This window comes from Cebus imitator, unplaced genomic scaffold, assembly GCF_001604975.1.
Source record: "Cebus imitator isolate Cc_AM_T3 unplaced genomic scaffold, Cebus_imitator-1.0 Scaffold23, whole genome shotgun sequence".
In the NCBI taxonomy this organism is placed as follows: domain Eukaryota; kingdom Metazoa; phylum Chordata; class Mammalia; order Primates; family Cebidae; genus Cebus; species Cebus imitator.
The window spans coordinates 5,397,590-5,415,474 of NW_016107338.1; the positions used below are offsets into that span (position 1 = coordinate 5,397,590).

Here is a 17,885-nt window from a genome sequence, read left to right on the forward strand (position 1 = left end):
CTGAATTTTCTGGGAAGAGAATTGCCACCAAGAGTGAATATAGCTATACTAAAAGGATAAGCAGGCAATCTACATTCGAGTATTTTTTTTTTTTAAACAAAGACAGATGGACCCCGCCAAAGGGCAGTCTGGACGGTTTACGGGAATGCAGAGCTGGGTGGAAAGTCCTTCTGAGAGTGGGAAGCAGTCCTCGTTTGTCCAGGTTCTCCCCACGCCTCGAGCCGCGGCCAGTGTTGGCTCACTTCCCTGTGTTTGCAACCTGGTTCCTGACTCTGCCAATTCATATTACAGATGGGCCTGCGGGTGCTGCACCGGGGTGGGGTGACAGCAGTCCTGACAATCCTGTAGTGGATCCAAGTCGGTACGCGGATGCACAGATACCTTTGACTGCCTCTCACCCCAGGACTTGGATTTTTCCAGTTTGTGTGTGTGTGTGCGCGTGTGTGTGTGTGTGTGCGGCGTCCGGGTGGTTCTGACACCCTAAAACCGCTCCTCTGCGTCTCTTCTCCCGCAAGGTTTCCACTCCAGCGCCCAACTCCCCTTTCACTAGCGCACTCCTCGCGCTTCCTCCCTCCCGGGCACCCTCCCATTTCCTCCTTCCCCTCCCAAACTTGCCTTCCTCCCCGGCCGCCTCCAGCCACGTGACAGGAAGGGCTCCGCCACGCGACGTCACCGACGTCCGCGCCCCCGTACCCCTCCCCGCACGAAAGGGGCGGCCGGCGGAGGGGCGAACGTGATCCGCGCGCTCCGCGCTCCCCAACCAGAGCTCGCCAGAGCGCCGCGGCAGCCGCTGATGAGTGGGGCGCGCAGGTTCCCGGATGAGCGGCGGTCGCAGAAGCCCCGCCTCCGCCGCCGGTTCGCGCGCGCCCCCGCCTCCGCCCCGCGCGCCGCAGCGCTCCGCTCTCCCCTCCCTCTCTGCCCTCCCCCTTTTTCGTGCCTTGAGGTTGCGGGTCAGCGCGAGCCACTGCAGTGAGTCCGTCACGGCTCCGGCGCGAGCGCGAGCCCAAGGCTGCAGCCCCCGAGGCGCCCAGCCCTCTTCGCTCCCTCTCCCCCTCCTTTCTTCCTCTCTGCCTCTCCTGCTTGTCGCCGCCGCTCCTCCCGCGCTCTCCAGCTCTGAATCTCGACCTTAATTTATTTCCTTTTGCCCTGCCCGGTCCCTCGCGTGCCCAGTCACCCGGCCGGCGAGGGCCCCGCGGCGCCGCTTCCCCTCCCCCACGCGCGCCCCCTCCCCGCCGGCGACCCGAGGGCCGCAGCTGGGCCCCCGCCGCCGTCGCTTCCTGCAAGCCCGCCTGAGCGCGACACTTCTCCGAGCCAGCGAGCCGCCGACCCGCCGAGCAAAATGGTGAGACCTTGGCTTCCTCGATGCACCATCCCTACCCTGCCAGTCGCCGTCAGGGTCGGGTGCGGGGGCGAGCCCCGACGCCCCAGGTCGGCTGTCCCCCGTGGAAAATTCCAGAGACCCGGGCCCGGCCGGAGCAGCGGCGGTTGCGGGCGAACCCGCAGCGGCCCGGGGGCGTCGGCGGGCGGCGTGACGACTGGTGACAGGACGGCGGCAGGGCCCCAGCGCCCGCCCCCGCCCCTGGCCTCTGCCTGGCGCCCCTCCGCCGCCCTGCCGCCGCCCCACCCCCGCAGGTCGCAGGTCCCTCCCAGCCTCGACCCCCGTCGGCACCTCAGGCCGTCAGCCCGGCGCGCCCCCTATCTCGCGACCCTCCACGTGGAGTCCCCCTCTCCCCTCCACACACACTTTGTTTTTCAAGTTCGAAGGTATTTTGAAATCCTATGGAAATAACAATATGTGGCAAATGGCGCTTTACATAAGACCCACTTTCTCTCCAGAGCTGCTGCTTCTCCCACTCCTTATTTCCCGGCAGTGAGTCTTGGCAGGGAACCCTGCCACTCGCTCACTTCCCCTCTCCTGCGAGCGTCGATTTCGCTGCCCTGCGCAGCCTTGCGGGGTTTCTTTTCGCTGCTGCTTTCCTCGCTGCCCTAGCTAACCGGAAAGGTCCAAGGTGTATATTCGCGAAAACACACGCGAACTTGGTCTCGGAGAAATGGGGACGCTTATTTTTTCACGCTGCTTTTACTACCAGAGGTTTTTCCATTTTCTTTGTTACCTTCGTGTGTCTCTCTCTTGGAGTGGTTGTTTTTGAATCATGGCGATTTAAATTTGTCTTTCCTTACCCTTACATTAATCCCTAGGTAGAATTCGCTGCTGTAGTGTTTCAGACCGACGCTAGGGGTGTGTCTCCCGCCTCTGCCGCTGTGGCCAAGAAATCAGCGACGCCCTTTTAGTCTGTTACCTTACCGGTTCTCTCGCTCGGGGAAGCCCTTGTCGTTGGTTTCCTCTTTGTAATCAAGAGTTGTGTACACAGTAGAAAAAAGTTTGGAGTGCTATTCCGTGTATATCAGATGCTCCATCATGTGATTCGGTTGTTATGCTTTCCCTAAAAGTCTTTCAACAGTTGTCAGAAGACTTAAACTGGTTGACGTTTGGGTAATTTCTTGCATCTTTTCACTGTATGGTATCCCACCCTGTATGTAGAATTTAAGTGTTTCAGTATATATGGTGGATTAGTGAAGGGAGAAATGCTGTTGCTTACAACTTAAAATCGATTTGGTGGTGATAGTGAGGGAAGAAAGTGAAATTAGAATGTTCAGGTAAGTCAGCTTCTATTTGAAATACACGGCAAATGAGTGCTTATTGGTGCACTTAAAACCCAGATTAGGGGCAAACTTAAATGATTGCTTTTGATATGTTGAGAAAGTTTTTCCCTGCCAACCTTCGAGGCAGATAAGAGGTAGCTTTGGCCCCAGAAAGTCTCAAAACAAATTAGAAAGATCATAGCCATTCATCATATAATCTTTTTGTTGGCATAGTCTTTTGAAGTGAAGAATTACGTTTCAGTGCTTTTAACAGAATTTTCTTATGCACATACTTTACTTGAAGGTCAGGATCTTGAAGATCTTTGTTCATTGCAGGGAATGTTTTTACTTAGGTTTATAAACAACACATACTGAGGAACAAAGGGTAGGAAAATCTAGCCTTTTGTTGTTTATGTGTTATATAGCGAAGTGGTATGGTTTTCAAATAGTAACTCCCTTGCGGTGCTCCCCTCCTGTGTTTTTTGAACAACAGACTGAATTTGAGAGATTCTCCTTTAGCTTTTAGATTTCTTTTCCTGTTAACTTTGTTTTCTTGTCTTTTAAAATATTTTACGGTGTATCAGACTATATTGTTTCCTGCCAGGTCATTATGTTCCTTTTCTTTCCAGTTTCCTTTTCAGTATTTATTTTCTGATTTAACCGTTGGCTCTTTTTTTTCTCTCTTTCATCCTCCCAATAGCATTTCAGGACCTACGTAATTCATGTTGGCAGTGGCTTTCCAACTTTAGGGTTATTTTGGTCTGTTGAATACAATACTGGTTTGAAAGTATCAAGACCATACCCGTAACTCAACTTTGCCATATGGGTTGTCGATTAACTCAAATAAATCAGGCTTTGGGGTGATCTGGTTAATTGAACATACAATTCTGAAAACTTTCACACCCTTTGGAAAATCTCTGTTAGAACTCTTACTGTTATTTACATTTTGTCAACAGCATTTACAGTATTTGTGAAATATCACTAGTTCAAGTATGGAGAAAGTAAAAAGACTTGTAAAATTTAATTGAATCTCTCAAGGATCTTTTCTGACAGGTATTAATTTTAGTTGGTGCCTTAAAAGTAGTTTATTTCCTTTTTTTCCTGAAAGTTAAAGTCTTCCCTTCCATTCACCCTTATTTGAGTTTTAAGTTGTTAAGCATACAGGGAGGATGAATGTTGTATGTAAAACAAGTTGTGTAAATTCTGAGCTCCTAGGAATTTCCCCTGAACCAGGTGTTTTATATCCGTTTTTGTTGAAATACATAATATGGATTTTGTTCTGGATGCTTATATGAACATAATATAAAGGTAATTGTTTGACATTTTGTTTCTTAAGGAAACCTTAAGTTTTATAAAGGCCTTATATATCTTTGTACTTTTAAACTTTAAAATTAAGTTTTTTTTTCATCTCCATGATCTATAACTAGAATTTAAAACAAAATTTTTGCCATCTATAACTGTATGTAAAGTTTTACACAACGTATTATAGTTCAGATTCTGTGGCCAGAGCCACTTTTTCTTTTTAGAAAAAAGCAAGGAGCCTGTCTTACGACCAGCAGAATTAAATTCACGTCTGTCCTGAGAAAATTTATCCATTCATTTTGTTCAACGGTGAATGAGAAAATTAAACTGGCTCAAGGTATAAGGTTAAGAAACTGACTAAGGGTCAGTCAGCAATGAGAGGGACAGACAGGTATGGAAGGATCAGGCATCTGTTATAGGATAGTAAGGCAGTATAAGGAAGTCAGCTTGGGCCAGGAAGATTAAGTAAGTCAGACCATGGGCCCGGAGTCTGGGTCAAGCAACAGGGATTCATTCATATAAGCAAATACTTGTAGATTTTGTTTGCTTGTTATTGTGCTCTCTGTTGTGGAGGATATTACAATGATTAAGGCACGTTTCCTACGTTCATTTCAGTAGAGAATGTGAGACAAATGCCAGTAAATGTGAAATAAGTTAGCATATGATGAGTGTCATATGAATAGCACACATAAAGCATGATAGAAATTTAGGAAGGAGCAAGATCATTTTCACCTGGGATTAGGAAAAGTTTTATGAAGGAGGTGACAATTGATCTGGGTCTAAAAAGATCAGGAGTGCAGGAGGCAGAGTTGGAGGCATCTAGAAGAAGGCACTTTAAATTCTAAAGGTAGGAAGAGACAATGTACATTTGGAGCACTGATTCTTAAAAAACAGTTCTGAACCAACGGTAACAGCATCATCTGGAGACGTGTCAGGCCCCACCTTGGAACAACTGAGTCCAAAACTTTGGAAATGAGCCAAGCAGCCTAAGTTTTATAGGTCTTCCAGGTGATTGTGATGTAGGCTTAATTTTGAGAACCACTGTTTAGATAATAGGAAGGAATGTGTTTGTTTAAAGTTTACTCAAGTGTCTCTTTAGCACCAACTATATGTACATAAAACGTTATTGTTATCTCCAAGGAAATTAACCAAGTAGAGTTAGTAAGAGAGTGATTCTGCAGTGTGATATGTTCTGTTAAACTAAACATGGGATGCTGTAAGATCGAGCACGTGGCAGGGAAGAGGCTTAACCTACACTGGGGATAAATGTCACTTAAAGAAAGCTTCCTGGAAGAGATGGTGCCTGAACTGAGTCTTAAAAGGATGAGTAGCCAATGAGGAAGGACACACCACATAGAAAGCCTCTGTTTGAAGTCATGGAAGCATGAGCTGTATAAGCCCTTCAGATAACTAAAGTATTAGTTTAGCATGGCTGGAGAGGAAGCGGGTAGTGCCTGGTGGATTGACACGGAATCATAGAGGGGTTTGCATATCATGAAGGAGTTAATCTTCCCCCCCCAAAAAGCAGTGGGAAGTTATTTTCAAGCAGGAGAAAGACATTGCCTCATTTACTTTTTTTTTAGAGAGACCATTCTCATGGCTGTGTGGATAATGGGATAGATAAATCTAGTTATGGGGATTAAGAAATAATTACAGTAATTTATATGAGGCAGAATAATGTGAAAGAATACAGTAACAAAGCAGGTGGATAGGAGGGACCCTATAGGAGATATATTTAGGTGGTAGAAGAAAGAACTTGGTGACTATTGTATTATGGAAAAGAAAAGAGGTGGTGAATTCTGCTTTGGGGGTTTCTGGTTTTAGATAACGCTATCCACCCAGCAAATATTTATTGAGCACCTACTTGGTTAAGGTTAGGTTTTAGGGATACATGGGGGAATACTGTTCCTGTCCTTGAGAAACTTTGAGTTTGCTGGGATGACTATTGTTTCATCTCTAGTCTTCTATTATCATTTGATAATTAGTGCTTGGGGTGCTATGTTGCAAGACTCCAAATTAATAGGATAGAGTGCTGTGAAATATTAGCAGTGCCTGCTACATACATATTATGACCTAGGAGATAGCTGAAAGAACTTGATAGCCTGGAGGTAGAAAGAGGCACATATGATGTTTGAGCAGCAATTCTCAAGAAGTGGTTCCTGGACCGACAGCATCAGTATCATCTGGGACCCTGTTAGAAATGCACATTCTCCTAGGAGATGTAGGAGAAGAAGATTTTTGGGGAGTGATGAGGATTTTTATTTTTGGACATGTTGAATTTAAAGGAATCACGGATTGGCCAGGTGCACTGGCTCATCTCTGCAATCCAAGCACTTTGGGAGGCTGAGGCAGGCGGATCTTGGGCCCAGGAGTTTAAGACCAGCCTGGGCAACATGGTAAATGCCCACCTGTACAAAAAAATACAAAAATTAGCCAGGCACAGTGGCACACGCCGGTAGTTCCAACTACTCAGGAGGCGGAGGTGGGAGGATGACATGAGCTTGGGAAGTGGAGGTTCCAGTGAGCTAGGATTGCATGACTGCATTCCAGCTGGGTGACAGAGCAAGGACTCTGTCTTGGGGGAAAAAAATAGTAATCTTGGGTCATCTAGGTGGTTATGGCCAATAGGTAATTGGCTATCCATATCTGGAGCTCAGAGGAGAGATTTGGGACTTGCATTAAAGATTTGAGCATTGTCTGCATTTATATTATGTAGTAGTTGAAGCCATGAAACTGTATGAAATCCTGTAAAGAGAGAATATAAAATGATAAGTAGAGAGAATATAAAATGATATGTAAAGAGAATGAACTCAAAAGATGGTATATGTAAAAAGGCAGGTAGAGGACAGGAGCCTGTGAAGTTTTTCAGTGAATAGCCAGAGAAATAGTTGGGAAATGAGCAGGATTATGCCAGATTGAAAGGAGTTTTAAAGAGGAAGGAGCCAGTAGTGAACAGATGCTGCATCAAGAAAGAGAACCTAAAGATGTCTTTTGGAGAGAGCAGGAGAGTTTCGATGACTTGGGCAACAGTAGTTTGTTGTAATGATGGCAAGGGAAGCCAGGATGTAGTGAGTTGAGTAATAAATGAATGGCCAGACATTGAGTTTAGACTGTTCTTTAAAGGTTTGAGTAGCAGAGAGGATGAAAGCTAGAGAATTTAGTTCTGAAGAAGGATTTATTTCGGGATTGAAAGAAAAAGCCGGTAAAAAGTGAGAGATTGTCTTTTGAATTTTTTCAAAGGGAAAAGAGAGGATTATTGACAACTTAATGTCTCCAGGGAGGTAGGAGGGAGTATATGAATCTCCCTAGACAGGAAAGGAAATTTTTCTCATCCTTTTAACATTAAAGGGAAGGAGAAAAAGATGAAAAGTATTATGTAGGTCATATAAGAGTTTAGGCTGGAAAGGAAGTCGTGTGTTAAGTTGTAAACGGTTTAACTGTTTAAGTTTTGTCCCATTGGGGAACCATTGATTAATCTGGAAATAAGATGCTGGGTGATTGGGAAAGGGTGGGAGCTGTAGCTGAGGTGAGTTCCACAAAGGAATACTGCTTTGTAATATTACAAATATGAAGTTACAAGGATTTGAAAGCAAATAAAAATGGAGATATTTTACATACAGAGTTGGAAAGAGTTAGATACTTACAATGAGGAAATAGTCATGAAGGATGACCCAACCTGGTGATTAGATATAAAGATAGCACATTACTAATAAAACAGGAAAGTATGAGTGAGTTGATGGTCAAATGTAGTGTTTAGAAGAAGGTAAGTTTGGTTTTAGTTGATTCCATAGGCTTGAGCCGCCATTGTACTGTAATTATTTAACAAATGTGATAATGTACTTGGAAAATAAACAGAATACTTTTTTTTTTTCCTTTTTGGAGACAGTGTCTTGCTATGTTGCCCAGGCTGGAGTGTAGTGGTGCAGCCTCAGCTCATTGCAGCCCCCACCTCCTAGACTGAAGTCAGCCTCCCACCTCAGGCTCCCAGGTAGCCAAGACTGCAGGTGCATACCACCACACCCAGCTAATTTTTGTATTTTTTGTAGAGACAGGGTCTTGCTATGTTGCTCAGGCTGGTGTCAAACTCCTGAGCTCAAGCAATCTGCCTGCCTCGGTCTGCCAGAGTGCTGGGATTACAGGCATGAACCACCAGGCCTGGCCTAGAAATAAAATCTTTGAGTCAGGGGAATAGCTGATGGGATAGTTGTAAAGATGAAGATTAAGAAAATACTGATGGAATTAGTCATTAGAAGAACATTGATAATTTTTAAGACTAACTTCAGTCATGTTCTAGGTGACAAACATAAGACTGCAGGAGAATGTAAACTCTGTGAATGCAGAGACCTTGTCTTTGTCTTTTCATTGTTATATTCCAGATACTTGGTATATAGTAGATATTAAGCACAATTTGAAGAAGGAGTCTGTGAAGTGGAATAAAGGAATAGGTGCTCATGGGACATTGGAGGCAATGAGTATCAGTTCCTCTTTTTGAGTCATTTATGAAAGAAAGACAAAGGATAGTTAACTTTGGTGGTTTACAGTTGGAATAGTTATTTTTGGGGTAAGGGAAAGATGCGGATATTCTCAAGAATTAGAAAAACCAGGAGAGGGAGCTGTAACAGTGTGATTAATGGAATGAGCGCTAGAAGAGTTAGAAGAGGATAAAAGGAAAGGATAGACGTTAAAAGAGAATAAAAATCAGAGTGAAGAGAAATAGGCCATGGCAACAGATATGTTTTAATAATGGAGTTCATACCAGGTGGCCTAAATCGTCTTAGTATCTAGGGATGATTTGAGGCAAGTTCATTTGCCGAGGTTGACATTGAGGCTGAGGCAACTGGGGTGGTTTTGAGGGGTGAGGGCTTTGGAAGTGGATTATGTTACCCAGTTTGGGGGATTGTTAGACAATTAACAAGGTAATAAACAAATAGAAAAATAGTAAGCTAGGACCTAGGAGAGGGCAGCACTGGGTCAGTGACCTAGGAAATGAATCTACAAAACAGGGATTTTAACCAGAAAAGAGCTTAATACTTTGACAGTCTTTGCTTTAGTAACTCAGATTTATTTGTTCTTTTGATCAATTTACATAGATCTAAAAGGAACCATTTTTTGAGTTCAGCTTTTATGGAAGGGGGATTGTGTGGTTTTAGATCTGTATTCTTAATTTTTTTTTCTACACTACATTAATATATTCACTTAAAAATTCAAATGCTGTTGAAAGTAAATTTCAAAGCAGAAAGTAAGTTTCCCTGACCACCCCTCCCCCAGTATTAAGTTTCTTGTTCATATATTTGTCCAAGAGTTTTGTGTGTGGGATTTTTTTCCCTTTTTTTTTGGCCTCTGGCAGCATATGGATTTTTTAAAATTATTTAGTTTTTACTAAAAAGATTGATTGTAAAGGAATTTTAATTATATGCTACTTGTTACAAACTGTCAGTGAACTCATAGTGTACTCATTATAATCAGTTTTATTCCAAAGTGTTTGGTGGCATTTTAAATGTAAACAATGAGTCAGGAACAATTGATAATTCTAACTAGGTAGCAATTTTATAATGATGGAGGTTGTTACTTTAACGAGGGTCTGAACTTTGACCATGTTCTTAAGAAATTACTCTGGGGAAAACATTTTACTAGAACTTTTTTTGTGCCTATTTCTACCTAATATCTTATTAAACACAACATGGATAACAAATTGTTGAATTAAAAGAGAAAGTGACCTCTGAAGTGTAATGAATAAAGCATCTTTTCAAACTCAAGCTTGATTGATTAAAATTTGTTCCTCATTTTTACCCTTCAAAATAAGCCTTTTCTCCAACAACCTTCATCTATTCTTCCGTTTCTGAATTTTCTTCATAGACTCCCATATCTCCTCAGTGTTTGTGAGTTGACAGTATAATTCTAGCTAATTTATAGGTCTAGTGCAGGAATAAAATTTTGATAAATGAAATGTGTTCCTGGGTTTGTCTTTGGATTTTATAGTCTTGTACTATGAAATATTTAAAACGTTTGAAGATTTCTGTAGGAAATCTTTTGAAATTTAGCACCAATAATTTAAACAATTCATAGATTCCTGTAATTTTCTTCCTCATTAGAGCTTTGTTTTGTTTTTTAAACTGGCCCTTTCTCATAAGTAGTGGAAAGAGGATATCCCAAAAAAACATTTTTGTAGATCAGATGTCACATTTACTTTTTTTTCTGGTTGTGGTAAAATCACTCGTGTTGGCCAGCTCTCTTTTGCAAACAACACAGAGTATTCATTTTTATTTTTATATTAGAATTACGTATGCACTTTAAAACCTAGTTACAATAGGATGAAGCATAGCAGTCTACAAAAAGGATGAAACCTTTACCCTTGGCCCTTTTTAGCGCTATCCATTAGTACTTTTACTTATTCTTAATCTGCCTAGTTTCAGGGATGGTTTTCTTTCATATCCTCCTGAGTGTAATGGCATAAGCAAGCCCTGTTTTAGGCATGCAGTAAGCTGGCATTGTCTAGTATTTCTTGTGAGGCAATCTTTAATAAAAAGTGGAATCTCAGGAAAAAACACATGATAATGAGTAATTAGAGAAATCTGTACTTATATATTTGTTCACGGTGTACCCATGTTTCCTAACAAATAGAATTTCATGAATTATAAACTAACTTACACTCTTTCTCAAGGAAAGAGTGAACTTATAAACGCAGGAATACTTCAGCTTTGTCTCTGTCTGGCAGTCATGCTGCTTTTACCTTGCTTCTGGCTGTTAACGCCTGTTTGTGCATTTCTTGTTTTTCAGTCCACCACAGTTCAGTGATGTTTAATTCAGTAGACACTAGCTGTATGTGGTTATTTAAATTTTAATTAATTAAAATTAAGTAAAAGTATAAATTCAGTTCTTCATTCACATCTACATTACAAGTACACAATAGCTACATGTAGCTAGTGGCTACTGTGTGTAGATAAAGAACATATCCATTGTGGCAGGAATTTCCATTAGACTGTACTTACCTACAATGATTTTATACCAGCATTTTAATGAAACTTACATGGGCAGTAATCTTCTTTTTTTTTGCGGGGGTTGGTGGGGGGATGGGGAACAGAGTCTTACTCTGTCGCCTAGACTGGAGTGCAGTGGCACGATCTTGGCTCACTACAACCTCTGCCTGCCGGGTTCAAGCGACTCTCCTGCCTCAGCCTCCTGAGTAGCTGGGATTACAGGCGCACGCCACCACACCCGGCTAATTTTTGTAATTTTAGTAGAAACGGGGTTTCACCATGTTGTTCAGGCTGGTTTCAAACTCCTGACCTTGATATTCGTCCACCTCGGCCTCCTAAAGTGCTGGGATTACAGGCATGAGCCACCACACCCGACCACATTGACAGTAATCTTCTAATTAGCAGCATGAGATTTGGAGTTGGGAAGATCTGAATTTAGATTCCAGGTCTGCCATTTGTTAGCAATATGACCTTGAACAAATACCATAAGCTGTCTAGACCTTACTTAGTGCAGTACATATGTATATAAAGTGGGAATAATAACACCTCAAATTGTGGTGACATTATACAGTTGGCCTTCCATACCCATGACTTCTACATCGAATCAAAAATAATAGGAAAAAAATAAAAAAACAATGAAAACTAATACAAATAAAAATATAGCATAAAAACTATATTAGATATTGCAAGTAATCCAGAGGTGACTTAAAGCATATAGAAGGATGTGCATAGGTTACATTCAAATACTCTGCCATTTTATATTAGGGACTTGAGCATCTGTGGAGTTTGGTTTCTAAGGGGTGGGCATGGGGAAATGGGACCAGTTCCCAGTGGATACTGAGGGACCTCTGTGTAGTGTCTGGAGATCCCATTAGCTATTCATTAAATGTGTTTGGTTTAACGTATTTCTTCTTTGTAATGTTGGACCTTGTCAGGAAGTCTTGAAATTCTCCTCTTGTGGCTTCTGTGACCTTTTCTCCTATTGCTAGTTGTTAATTTACCTCTCTGACCATTTTTAGTCTGTTTCCAGCATTTGATCTGGGTTTAGTCCAAGACACTCTCAAATATGATTGTATAACTTGCCCATGTAAAATTCTGGCATTATAAAGACTAAAATCTTTAACATAGCTCATAAGACTCTACAAATTCCACATCTGCTTACTTCTGTCTCTTCCAGCATGTTCCTGCTTTGTTTTCTACGCCCTAGCCACTTGGCCTTGTGTCATTTACCCAGGATCATTTGCTTTATTCCACCATCCAACCTTTGCATATGCTTCTAGAATGCCTCAAAACTCTCTCAGTTAAGTGGGAGCCACACACTCCCAGAGCAGGTCAGGTCATGTTCTATGTTACACTCCTTTAGTACCTTTTAAGTTTCCTTTGTAGCACAAAATTGATTAGTTTTGAGGTGTTTGGTCACTTTCTGTCTCCCCATGATTAAATGTGAACTCTATGAGAATGGGCATCTTGTCTGTCTTGTTTTACATCTGTTAAAAGGAGAAAATCAGACAGAGTCCCACTCTGTCACCCAGGCTGGAGTACAGTGGCATGATCTTGACTCACTGCAACCTCTGCCTCTGCCTCCCGAGTAGCTGGTATTACAGTTGCCCGCCGCCACGCCTGACCAATTTCTGTATTTTTAGTAGAGATGAGGTTTCACCATCTTGGCCAGGCTAGTGTTGAACTCCTGACCTTGTGATCCACCCACGTTGGTCTCCCAAAGACTACAGGCATGAGGCCAGCCCCCAGGAAAAAAATCTTTATACAAGTTCAATTTAGCAGAATTTGAGAAAGAAAAATTGACATATGGGTTAACTCTCAGAATCAGAACTGATGTAAGAACTTCATCCAGCAACATGGTCAAGTAGTATTTATAGATAGAAAACAGAAGTCAAGTATGAGACAGAAGTGAGGTACAGAGCTTAATTGGTTACAGGTCATTTGCCTTATTTGAATCTTTGGTTGCCTGTGATTGACTGACTCTCAGCTGTTGTAATTGACTGAGACTCACCTGTGTTATAAAATTACAGATGCTCCTTGACTTACATTGGGGTTACATCCTCATAAACCCGTTGTAAGTTGAAAATGCATTGAATGCACCTAATGTACACCTCAGCTTAGAACACTTAAATTAACCTACAGTTGGCAAAATAGGTAACACAAAGCCTATTTTATATATTCCTGTAATTATTATTTATACACTCATGTAATTTATCGAATACTGTACTGAAAGTGAAAAATAGAATGGTTGTATGAGTACCATTCTAAAGTTGAAAGTCGTTAAGTGAAACCACTTTAAGTTAGGGACCATCTGTGTACTCTTAGGTTTTCAGTTGGTTTACTGAGCCAGGATGTAGCTATGTAAGGACTCAAGTACAGAGGCATCCGCAGGCCAAACTTAGGCTAATTTAACGACTTTTATGGACCACTGCTGCTGGCATAGGAACCTGCACATTATAGAAATTCAGTAAATATTTGTTCAGTAAGTGCACAAATTCCTCTCCCCCCCTACAAAGTTTCATGTATTTCCTGTGTACTGATGATTCATTCATATATTTTAGCCCACATCATTCTGTTCTCCAGTCCATAGTTCTGCTTACTGGATACTATCCAATAAGGATGTTCCTAAGACACCCCAAACTCAATGAAATATAACCAAAACCACATTCATTTATCTTCTTCATATTGATGTTTCATTAGTCTTTATTATTTTTTTCTTAATGGAAACAGTATCTATCCATGCACTTTTACCTGGAAACCTTGTACAGTCATACTTTTTCATCTCTTCACTACTAAGTCTTGGCAGTTATCAGTTGCACTTCGTATACTGTTTATTTCTGTAACACAGATTGACTTATATTCTCTCAGTAAATAGGGAAACATAATATTCCCAGCATATTAATGCCTTGTGCCACCAAGTTGTGGTAGATAAATTCAGAATATACTAACACAGCTGAAAGCAGCAAACTACAGAGTACGGTACTGTATACTGTCCATTTAGTCCACATTTTTCCTTTTGACTCATATTGGCTATTTATCTGTATTGGAACAATTTACTGCACCATTCTCCTAGACCTTTATGCATTTTTTCCTTGTTTTATTAACTTTGCTTCAAGTACCTCTTACACCTTTTTCTGTTACTTTCATCTTTACCTTTAAAAAGTCTTTTATTATGTTTATTATTCAGCCCATCTTTATGTTAATACTTTTACTAGGATTTTGTTTTTGTTAGTACTGTGGTTACAGAGTTGGATAGGTTTTAGTGTCTGTTCTGGACTGAATTTTCCTTAATCCATGTTATTTTTAATGGGTGGTTTTAAGAACATGAGGTTTTCTTGAGTAACATAAATACGATATTATATAGCAAACATGTCTTTTCATTTAGATCCCCCAGTCCCTCTTGAATCAGCTGCTGCTTCATCCCCATTGCCACTGACATTGTTGTGCTTCCATACTTTTTTCTTTTTGCCTGTAGTTTCTTTCTTCTTCATTCTGCCTTACATATTGCCATGAGAGTTTTTCTTTGGATGTGAAAATCTTGTGTCAGTGCTTTCATTTAAAAGTCAGGGCTACATCTTCCAGAATTAAAAATCTAAACTGTTTTGCTTGACACTCATGCTCTGACCCTTATTTCTAGCCATCCTTATGCTGTAATTAGTTCAAACCGCAGCTTTCTCAAATGCCTCATCCTTTTTCACTTATTGGTGCCTTTGTACTCTTTCTTCTGTCTGCATGTCCCTCCCCTTTCTCTGTCTGGCAAACATCAAGATCCACAGTGGCATTGCGAAAATATTCCCAACTCTCCCAAGCAGTTAATGGCCATTTGTAAGTAACTTTCACTGTCGTTCATTCCATGTTTCATTATGTTTGATTGCCTGCCCTCCTAAGCTGTTGGCTCCTTGAGGGGAGTGGATGCATTTTTTTTCATCTTTGTAAGTCCAGTGCCTGTTGTGGTATCTGTCACCTAATGCAGAGGTGCAATGGAACTAAGTTATATTTATTGTCTAGGACTAGGAAGACCTTTGCAAGTCCTGTAGATAAATGTTTAGAAAACCCCCAGTGTGTTAGGCATAAATGGGAGAGCCACCAGAAAGGAAACTGCTGTTGATTTAAAGAGAGTTTCTTTTATGCTTCAGAATTGTTGTTACATATCTGAGTAGAGACTTAGGTGTCAGGGTGTTACTTTCATTTGTAAAGGGTAAGTAAGCATTTTCGTAAATAAAGGAAACTCAAAATTTATGAACAGTGGTTACCTAAGCCACTTTATCATAACCCTTTTTTGTTCTGGAGATTCTAGAACGGTTAATAAAGTGTTAGTGCAAGTCTACATCTTTGATATCCTTCATTTAGCAAACATTTAATATTCACTTACTGGATATATCAAACATAATTTTACTTATAAAGATGAACGAAAAAAGATATAGCCCCAGAAACTTAGCATGGATTCAGTCAGGTGTGTGGAGAGAAATATTACAGTAAGTGCTTCAGTAGCTATTATAAAGCGCTAGATTTCTTCTGGCTACTCTGCTTGTCCTGTTTGAACTTAACATGTAGCAGCTGTTTGGGCATTTTATTATTCACTCTGGTCACATTGCTCATGGAATTGTATAATGTCAAGTAATTGTTCAGTGCTGAAAGAATACTATAATTTTGTTGTTGATTACATTGCTTTTCAGTAAATTTAATTGATATTATGAAAAGTAACATGGTATGGTAGAGCAAGATTGGGATATGGATTTGGAAGGCCTGTTTGGGAGTACTCTAAATTTTAAAAAAAAAGTTATGTTTGTAAAATGACCACAAGATTGCCTGATTCACAGTTCTTGTGAGCATTGGTGTAGGTAATCAAGATGTTTGATAAATTGTAAAATTGTTTACTTTTTTTTTTTTTTTTTTGAGACGGAGTTTCGCTCTTGTTACCCAGGCTGGAGTGCAATAGCGCGATCTTGGCTCACCGCAACCTCCGCCTCCTGGGTTCAGGCAATTCTCCTGCCTCAGCCTCCTGAGTACTGGGATTACAGGCATGCGCCACCATGCCCAGCTAGTTTTTTGTATTTTTAGTAGAGACGGGGTTTCACCATGTTGACCAGGATGGTCTGGATCTCTTGACCTTGTGATCCACCTGCCTCGGCCTCCCAAAGTGCTGGGATTACAGACATGAGCCACTATGCCTGGCCCTACATTTTTTAAAGAATCAGTTGAACTACTGGAAACCAGTATGTAGTATTCTTGGCAGGTCTAGGTTTCATAATCCCAATTTCTGTGCAGCCCATTGTCAGAAATGTACTGATTAACAAAGTGGCGAATGTATCAGGGTATTTTTGGCTACAAGTGACAATACCTAACTAAAAGTGACTTTCATAAGCAACTTATTTCACAGAATGAGAAGCTCAGAGCCGGAGAGTTACAGGGTTGGTTCAGCAGTTCAGTTTCATCAAGGACATAAGCCCTGCTTACTTTAAAGCTCCTCTGCATGTCAGCAGAGGGCTGCCCCAATTTTAGACACCATCCTCTGGCCGAAGAAGAGCAGGGACTGCTTCCTTAAGTTTTTATTAGGGAGCAAAACTTTCTAAAAAGTCTCATAGAAGGTTTTTCATTAGGTTTCATTGTATTCTCAGTGGCTTTTCCATATAAGAAAAAGGCCACATTTGTTACTCGGGCATTTAAGTTTTTATAACGTGGCCCTAGGTTATCTTCCATTACCAGAGTCTAGGCTTTATGTAAATAGTAAAAACAACCTCATCAGTATTTTATTAGGTACTCTGAATAAGGGTCCCAGATTACTGATAGGATTGTGAATAATAAAACTGTACGTGGCCTCTCTTGTTATACTGACCTCTACCCTCATCAGTACATAGCTATCCCCTTATGTTGTCATTCTCCTCACCAGAATAATTGGCTAGTTTACCATAACCAAAATTCTGCTTTGTCTCTGAAGGTTATATCTCCCCTCAAGCTCTATCAAGTGAAGCATAGCTGTCCATTTTAGGTTAGGGGTAATTAAGAGTTGCTGGCATTGTTTTAGACCATGAGTTGGAAAACTCTTTCTGCAAAGGACCAGATAATAAATATTTTAGGCTTGCGAGCCAAACAGTCTGTTGCAGCATTTCAACTCTACCATTGTAGTGTGAAGCAGCTATAGACAGTACATAAATGAATGAGCATGGTAGTATGTCAGTAAAACTTTACAAATGCAGGTGACGGGTAGTTTCTTAATATGTGGTACCAAAACCACAGGCAATGAAGGAAACAAGATAAATTGTACATCATCAAAATTAACAAATCTAAGCTTCAAAGGACAGAAAATAAAAAGACAATTCACAGAAAGGGTGAGTTTCTCAAAATATGTCTGATAAGAAACTTCTGTCTAGGATATTTAAATAATTCTTATAACTCAGCAATAAAAAGACAAATAATTTAAAAATGGACAAAGGATCTGAGTAGATATTTCTCCAGAGAAGATATGCACGTGTCAGTAGTGATGAAAAGATCCTCAACATCATTAGTCATTAGAGAATTGCAAATCAAAATGTCAATGAGATAACACTTCACACCCACTAGGATGGTTATACTAAAAAAGACTGATAAGTATTTTTAAGGATGTGGAGAAATTGGAATTCTCATACATTGCTGGTGGGAATGTAAATGTTTATAACTGCATTAGAAAATAATTCTCAAAATGTTAAACATAGAGTTACATATGACCCACTAATTCCATTTCTAGGTATATAAAAGAAATGAAACGTGAAATGAAGTGAAAAACTTGGACATGCATGTTGATAATAACATTATTCATAATGGCCAAAAATGGGAACAGTCCAAATGTCTGTTAACTGATGAATAAATAAATATGGTATGTCCATACGAATGAAATGTTCACCAGTAAAAAGAAGTGTGTTAATATTTGTTACAACACATTAGATTAACCTTGAAGATACAAAGTAGCCAGTCACAAAGAATCAT

At 40.8% G+C, this 17,885-nt stretch overlaps 1 protein-coding gene across 1 annotated transcript in view; it reads left to right on the top strand.

Moving 5' to 3' along the window:
* Positions 1-938: 938 nt before the first annotated feature.
* Positions 939-17,885, top strand: part of PPP3R1 (protein phosphatase 3 regulatory subunit B, alpha) — a 73,429-nt gene continuing 56,482 nt past the window's right edge. The window contains exon 1 of the mRNA XM_017522110.2: positions 939-1,342. Within this exon, the coding sequence (XP_017377599.1) occupies positions 1,340-1,342 (3 nt within the window). The 5' untranslated portion in view covers positions 939-1,339. The remainder of the gene's footprint in view (positions 1,343-17,885) is intronic.